Source organism: Lathamus discolor, chromosome Z (genome assembly GCF_037157495.1).
Source record: "Lathamus discolor isolate bLatDis1 chromosome Z, bLatDis1.hap1, whole genome shotgun sequence".
Classification (NCBI taxonomy): Eukaryota; Metazoa; Chordata; class Aves; order Psittaciformes; family Psittacidae; genus Lathamus; species Lathamus discolor.
In genome coordinates this window covers 91,004,030-91,012,268 of record NC_088909.1, presented here as the reverse complement: position 1 = coordinate 91,012,268, position 8,239 = coordinate 91,004,030, and the positions used below count along the sequence as shown (strand labels likewise).

The window sequence follows — 8,239 nt, the reverse complement described above, 5'->3', positions numbered from 1 at the left end:
TTAGTTATGCCACAGAGCAGAAAGCAGGAGCCTGACCACATGAACTGCACCCACTCCTTTCTGTGGCAGAGGCATCCCCTGAGGCAGAGGCATCCTCGCCCCTGGCTGGGCACAGCCACACTGACCAACACAGTGAACCATCCCCGCCACACTCATCTATGTGTGATAGGAGAAGGAAACCAAAACCCAAGCATATTTTTGGGTAAGAGAAAGAAGCAGACTAGCCCAGTCCTTTTGTCCTCACACATCTGGCAGTTGATGAAGGCTATTAAAAAAAATGGGGTGAGACACACATGCAATTACACCCTGCTGCATTAGTTCAGCTGAGGAAAACAGGGCCAGTTCCATACTGCTAATGCAGGATGACACTCAACTGCTGTCATGAACAGCACAATGCAATGGTCGGAACACTGCAGCCCCATTTCCACTTCCTGTGCGGCTCAAAGACCAAACCCCCGCAGTGGCATTAGGAAGGACATAACTGCAGCACCCTAAATCCAGCATGTCCTTTCCCTCCTACAAGCATATGGGGAAGGACAGTGCAGAAGGTTAACAGAGAATATCAGCTCAGACTAGAGGCTATTACTAGAGACAGACAGCTTTTTGCCTGCAAATACTTGACTATTTTGCAATAAATAGCCCTACTGCTTTACAGTTTGACAATTACTGTAATAGGAAAAGCACTCTGAAATAGCGCTTCCCTCTTTCATTCCACACCCAAATCCTGTCATTTGCAGAAAGGACCAGCTCATTTTCAGGCAAAGCTAAACCAAAGTGGAATGCACAAATCATTAAATACCCTTAAGGGTAGGACCTGTGGTTCTAAGCAGTGTGTGGCACCCAGCACACACAGCCCATTGCTTACTTGTAACAATGATGTTTCCCTGGGTCCTGCTCCCCAGTGATGTACATGCAAGCATAAAGAATTAATGAAGCCAGCTGATGCAGCTGCTCAGTCCTGCAGCCTGAATTTGTCACACATCAGCATCCAGTGAGTTGGCTCCTTTGACAGCAGCTGGCTTTGCTGGCTAGACAAAAAGATAGGAGTCTCACAGTCCCTCAGTCTATCCCCACATGGTCAAACCTTCTCTTGGGTAAGATCTTAACCTGATCTTAACCTTCTCTTGAGTAAGATAACTAGGTCATGTTCCTGGGATCCTGCTAGACAGCAAGATTCCAGGTTGTTAATTTATTTTTCCATGGCATTTTTTTCCCCAACAAACTGAATTCCCAAGCACCACTACCAGTCCTGAACACTGTGATTCCAACAAGATCCGTAGCAATACTAAAATTTGTTTAAACAGACTTCCATGTATTGCTTTTCAAGCATTTTTTTAGCCCTTTTACAGGCACAGATTTGTAAGGGACATTTCTCTGTGGCTGCCATCAGCACAGCATCATTGCACATGCACTGTTTCACTTACTCCTTTGAAGCACGGCTAGGGATGCTGCTTCATTTGCTGCAAGATTTGTCTTCGTGACACATGCAATAAACAAACACATGCAAATTAAAATTCACTTCAGCAGCTGGACCTGCATTAAGACCACATTCTTACTCAAGACAACTATCATTTATTAACCTTATTTTAAAAAATAATTTATTACCAACTTACTTGAACCAAGTTTGTCTGGTCAATATTTAACTATGGTACTGGTGTTTTTTTTGGTATCCCAGAGTATTGCTCCTCTAGGCAATCTGTACTCCTTCAGTTTCTTTAAACCTGAAGTTTTATTCTCTCAGGATAGGCTGCTTTTGCCACTGAAGACAATGGTAAAATTTCATGAAAACTGAGACTGTATGCCTTTCTATATAACTATACAGCACCTTTGTAGATCAGACTTCTTTATGAAATACTGCATTTAATTGACTTTACTGATTTGCCCCTACATTTATTTTGTATTATCTATGCAAAACAATATGATGACAATTATTCTGGAAATACACTATTTCTTCAGATGTTACAGCTATGCAATGTATGTAAAAAATATTTCACTTGCAAAAGAAAATTCCGATAAAGTAACTAGGCAGAATCAAACCATGCTTTTATTTCCATTGCATATAAAATTTCATATGAAGGTACTGATGTACATTACTATCCCCTATGCAGTAGAGAGGCTAAGAAACGAGTGAAATAATAGACATGTGCAATGTTCACACAAGTTGCCACTCTCAAGACATCCCCAAAGAAGAATGAAATTCTAAGAGTAACAAAAAAAACACAAACAAAAAAAAAAAAACAAAAAAACCAAAACCCACTAAACAAAAAAAAAAATTGTTCAGGACTTCTGTTGTTGCAGTATCCATTTTATACCATTCTAAACATAAGCAATCAATTTCCTTTGGGCCAGGGCTGCTAAAATCTACAGTTTGTGTCCAAAGGGAGGCTTTGTTTTTCACTGAAAAAGAATCTTTCCTTTCCCAGACAAGTTGCATGCTACAAGGGCTGGGCATCGCTGGAATGGAGGAGAGGTGTTAACCTCACTCTGACCAAGTCATCAGCTCCAAGTACTCTGGAGCAGCATGACAAGTCAATCAAACAGCAAAAGATGCTCAGTCCAACCCGCAAACTTAATACTAGTTTATTGAAAGATCTAAAGGTTTACCACACTCCTGTAGATCTAAGTGCATTATGCTCTACACACCTGAACAAAGCCTTATATATATTTACATATAATAAAACTTTGGCTGTTTTAACACTAATATTGGTGTTGGAAAGTATTTTGAAAATTAAAGCTGTCATTTGTTCTGCTTTATGGATTCTGTGTATACATGATAATTTGTGCTACTGAATAAAAAGGGATATTACAGATGATTGTATGTGTATGAGTTATGCCCTTATGCATTAAAATCAAGTGCTTATTAGAGATGCTTTCCAAAGCTGTTTCTGTGAAATTCAGTACTGAATACAGCATCAATTTTTATTTTTTTTAAGGAGCAAAAAATGGTTGCAATTATCCCCAGTGATAGGATGTAAAAAGATAATCGGAGAAGCAATACAATTATATTGCCAGGTGTCTGGAAAACCTCAAACTTCCAGTAGGCTCTTGAATGAAAGTTCATTGTAGTATCATGCATATTAGCTTGTACAGGTAACCCCATCAGTCAGAAACTAAAAATATGGTAGAAATGCCCAGCCCTAGCCCCATGGCTACCTTACTTTCAAATGCAGCAAACAGAAGGAGAATTTTTTTTAAAGTTAAGGCACAGCCCTGGGACCAAAGACCTGCAGCTTTTTTAATTGATACATCTTTACATACTTTATACTTTTCTTGAATCTTCCATAAACAAGCTTTAAGGTGACACTGAATATATTAACAAGAGAAAAAAAAAGGGGGGGGGGATATGTATAACACAATCATCATTCTCTCGCCAAGAGTTTCCAAAGATAGCAACACCATCCAGAGAAGGATGATGTTATAGTAAGAACTGATAATTTACATTTAACATTACAGTATGTACATTACAATAAATACATGGTTGTAAACAGACAAACAAGACTGTATTACAGGTAAGGTCATTTGGTGAGAAAGAAAAACTCATGGCACAAATAAAATAAATAATGCATTTAGAAAGAACTGTCAAAGCTTTCTGTAAAATCCATTTCAGTCAAGTGTTTTAAACTTCTGAACGCTATTTGTTCTATTTATATTCTTTCATTATCATTTTAATAACACAAAACAATTTAAGAATTCAAATACAGCATTATTAAGTACAGTAACTTGCAAGCTAAAGTGTACTGTTACAAGCAAGGTGAATTTTCTTCCCACACACACATTCAATAGCTACTCACTGCATTTTTTTTATGGCAAAAATATTCAAAACACATAAAGCCACTTGTAAATTGTTTTGTTTTAAAGCAGTGTACAATGCTAAAACACACTTTGGCAAAAGAGGAAAAAGATTGTACAATGCATTATATCCCCAGTTCTAAGAAACATTATCTTTTCTCCGATTGTCCACATACATGGATGCGTTTCTCACAATATAATGTCATTCTCTTCATTTAAACTTTCAATTAGTGCAGATACAAAACGTCTTCAAAAAAACCCTATTGGTTATTTCAGAATTCATATTGCTTTTCCATTATTAAGGTTCCAGGCACTCTTGGGGACTGAAAGGACTTTTAAATGGATCAGGTTTAGGAATAAATTATGAAGAAAAGTCAAAAATTGAGAAAAAAACATGTGTTCTCTATATTTTCTTTTCTCCTTCAGTATCTTCTGTGCTAAAGCCCTGTGAGGACTAAAGAAACTATGACCTGGATATAGAAGAACGAAAAATACATTTAAAACCTAAATTATTAAAAATCATTTTTATTCTAGATCTCAGACACTTAACCACCCTTCCCCCATATTCATATCTGCTAACTTACTACAAAATGAATCCAAAGGAGAAATAATGACTGTTGATATCTTCTTTTGTTAAGAAATCATCTTCATATTAACATTTTACAAAAATTTTAAAGAGTAGGAGTCTGTTAGCTTCCCTAAGCTACTATTTCCCGTCTTCTACGTTCAAACCTGCAAGTGGAGGAAATAAAATTCCTTCTTCTTTCGCGTGAAGAAACAACAGGACTGGAAAATGACAAATATGAACTCCTACCTCTCTTTAACTTTTCAAGTTACAGAAGCTTTCAGTACCCACCAAACTGAAAAGCAGGATTCCCAGCACAAGCTGGGTAAAGGATGAAAAGGTCTGAGATTGAAATAATGTGGAGTAAACAACACACCTGATGCGTTACTCATTATTTAAAAACATAAAAAGACAAGACTGACCTGGCTCTTCTTGCAAGACAGACATGAAAAAATAATGTTATCATTACTATTATGTTATACACAGATTAGCAAATGGTTTACTAGATTATTAACACATAAGAAGTCAAGACCGAGACAAAATTTGAAATACTACACTAATGCTTTTTTTTGCCAGAATAAATATCCCATACATTATATTAGCCTGTTCTGATTTAGCAGTCTACAGATCCCAGCCAAAAACAGTCTGGGAATCACTTTTCCGAGGGACAAATTTTTACAGCAGAAGTGCTTTTTTATTAAGATGACAATTCATTACCTTTCTTTTGTAAGTCCTCCTTACCTGCAGGACTAGGGTTCTAGTCCTGCAAATCCTAGTCTCAGTGGTCCAAAATGGTTTTGCTGGGACCACTTGTTGTAATAAGACAGAATTGGCAGGATCAGGCCACTACAAGGGCAAAATCAAAACATAAGTTCTTGTAATACATTTGGGAAAATTGTGATGAAAAGCAAACACACAAAACAAACTATCATCCTGCAAGAGTTTTATGTAACAAAGGATATTAATGGAATTCACTAATATATAAAATACTTTTACAGCTGAATATTACCATGAGATTCTAAGGTGCAAAAAAAATAAGGAAAGGAGAAAAAGTATTATCCAGTGTAGCACAGATTTGTACTGAAAACTCGCAAGTTACTCTTTGTGAAAAGAAAAACCCAAAACCCAAACAAAAACAAAACCAAAAAAGAAACCAAAAATAACCCAACAAAACAAAACAAAAAAAACCCAACAACAACAAACAACAAAAAAATAAAAGTGGCAGATGAAGTCTGAAAGTGTTTTTCTTTAAATATAATACCTCAGTATAATTAATAATAAAAGTAAGCTCTACAAAAGGCCTCTCTTCTACATAATATACAAAACGCAGAGGTTAGTGCAGCCCACTGGGTCACACCTTTTTCAATCACAATCAGGAAGATTCAAAATCACAAAATTAAAATTTTGCAATTTTCATAGCTCATCTTCCTGTTGGTAACAGAATCATGTTGTGTCTCATTATTTATGACATTTGTTTTCCAGTAGGAACCTCAGTTTATTTTTGTCTGTTTCCTTTCATGATAAACATTATCCAATGCTTTGCTTGAATTCAAAAACTATCAAAGCATATTAGCATTCAGTTGACAGCTGCTACTCCTCTGAAAACATTTGTTATTTAATCCTACCTGACAAATGGAGAGCTTATGAAGATGTAGTTTATGGATGTTCCCACCCCTGCTTTCTGATGCCATGCAAGTAAAAGTTTCTTTTTCAATATTCCTGAGTGCCAAACTGAATCATCAACATCAGTTTTGATCAACAAACATCCTGGGAGATGACACTGAGTTGTGACTATGATTGTAGTCTATGTCATATGACATAGGCTACTGATGACATTCCAAAAACCATTATCCAATTAAAAAAAAAAAAAAAAAAGAAGAAAATAAAAAGAGAAAGAAAAGAGAAGAAAGGGAGAGAGCAAGAGAGAAAGAGACTGCATCCTCCTTGCTACGTGTTAGGAGTATGGTCTTCTACCACATAAGGTTCTGTCTGGTTCTCCTCCTCTTCTACTTCTTCCCCTACTTGCTCATCAAGAGGAATTTCAGTGGATTCTGAATCCTGGGTGCAAAGAGTCTTGGAGTCACTGCAGCTAGTGTCTTCTTCTACTTGACTTCCACTGTCCTTTTCTGTGTCTGACTCACCATCTTCCTCCAGTGTTAGTTCAAACTGGAATTTTTCAGTTTGGGTCTGCTTACTCTCTTCCTGGTCATCAGCTGCAGGAGAAGGACTCTGAGGGATTGTGCTCTGGTACCATTCTCGATTGTCCTCCAGTGTATCTAAGATTTCCTGGGCATCTGGGTGAACAAGATCTGCCCATGTCTCCCACAGAGGATGAACAATATAGTCTATAAAACCCACCTGTTTCAAATAATACAAAATGAGGATAAGCTCTTATTCAAAACCATGCTTTTAAATCACATAAAATATGAAAAAAAAGCACTAGTAAGAGACACTAGATACACTTCTCTAAGGTGGCTGAAAGGAAATCATGCTGGTTTACGTAGTAAATAGGGTCTTTTACATTTACGTTTACATTTTACATTTACATTTCACATTCAAAAGTCTGATTTAGGATATTGGATAAGGACTTCAACACATTTGCTCTCAAATTAAATGTTCATTCCAAACAACTCCACTGAATTTAGTGAGCCAAACTGCTTTATATTTAATTCTGTTTCTGAAGGAAATCCTAATGAGTGGCTCTACAACAGTCTTGTGACATGTATACTACATTTGACGTTATGACAGCGATGGAATCCCTTCAGCAAAGGCACTGCAATGCATTATATTTTCATAGTAAAAAAATCTCAGCTCCCCGTTTTTACTATTCAGGAGCCAAATTAATTTACTAGAAAGCAAAAAAGGAAATAGTGCATTCAGAAATCAATCAAAACAAGGCTACAGACCATGGTTTTCTGTTAAACTGCCATACTGTGTTATTTAACTACCGACTCAAACCAATTACCTGTGATTTTTCTACAGATGCATTGTGCTTATCACACATGGGACTTATCTCCATTCCCCTCTCTCTTTCCCGATCTCCCTGACGAAAAAATTCCTCCATAATTCTGTCTGTCCATTGGCGGTAGAGATCAAGTGGCTTAGTTGGATTGCTTAGATCTGCACAGTGCACCATATTCTGAAGAACCTAAAAAAGATTGAACACCTGTGGTGTTATTACATTGGACAAAAACAGCTCCATTTACAGTTTTGGTGCCTGTGAAACAGAATCTTGAAAATATATGTAGTGCAATATTTATTCTAAACAGCAAAAAACTTAGGTACTTAGCTATTTTTCACACTTGCAGTAATAGTCATGAATGACCTCATTTCTGTTGCTTATGCCTGTATGAGGCACAGAAAATCTTTGAGAAAACAACCAAGCAGGTGCCAATAATTTGAATGGACGGCCAAAGCCTCTTTTAGTCCAGAAGTACTCTAGTACCTCATTACTCTCTCAGAGTCACACTACAGGGAGGAGTCACTCTCAGAGGGAGTGCAGGGAGTCATGGTTTAAGAAAAGACACCTGATCTAATCCATGCTGAAGAATGGGCAGGCCAATGTTAACAGAGGATGTAAATTGATATAAGTGACCATTTGCAGATTAACCTTCTTACCTGAATTCTGTCTGAATAGTTATCAAGAAGTAGGACACCAGAACTGGTCACTTTTTTGGTTTCAACCATAGTTTTTAGATCAGCCAACAGATTCATATGCTTAGACATGTCTGTTGCAAGTACCTTGGAAGAAAAAAACAAAAAAACATTACATAAATTACTGATTTTTAAAAATATCTTTAAACACTTAAACAGTTCTGGGGCGAACCCATATTTCCTGCATCTTCATACACTATAAAAGTCAGTCAGGTACATCATTGGTGTCGA

The 8,239-nt window shown here is 36.9% G+C and overlaps 1 protein-coding gene across 3 annotated transcripts in view; it reads right to left on the bottom strand.

The window, feature by feature from the left end:
- Positions 1-2,239: 2,239 nt before the first annotated feature.
- Positions 2,240-8,239, bottom strand: part of LOC136004829 (3',5'-cyclic-AMP phosphodiesterase 4D) — a 353,696-nt gene continuing 347,696 nt past the window's right edge. For all 3 annotated transcript variants that reach the window (XM_065661714.1, XM_065661715.1, XM_065661716.1), the window contains 3 exons: positions 7,973-8,095; positions 7,320-7,502; positions 2,240-6,712 (listed from right to left, as the gene is read on the bottom strand). In XM_065661714.1, the coding sequence (XP_065517786.1) occupies positions 6,302-6,712; positions 7,320-7,502; positions 7,973-8,095 (717 nt within the window). In that variant the 3' untranslated portion in view covers positions 2,240-6,301. The remainder of the gene's footprint in view (positions 6,713-7,319; positions 7,503-7,972; positions 8,096-8,239) is intronic.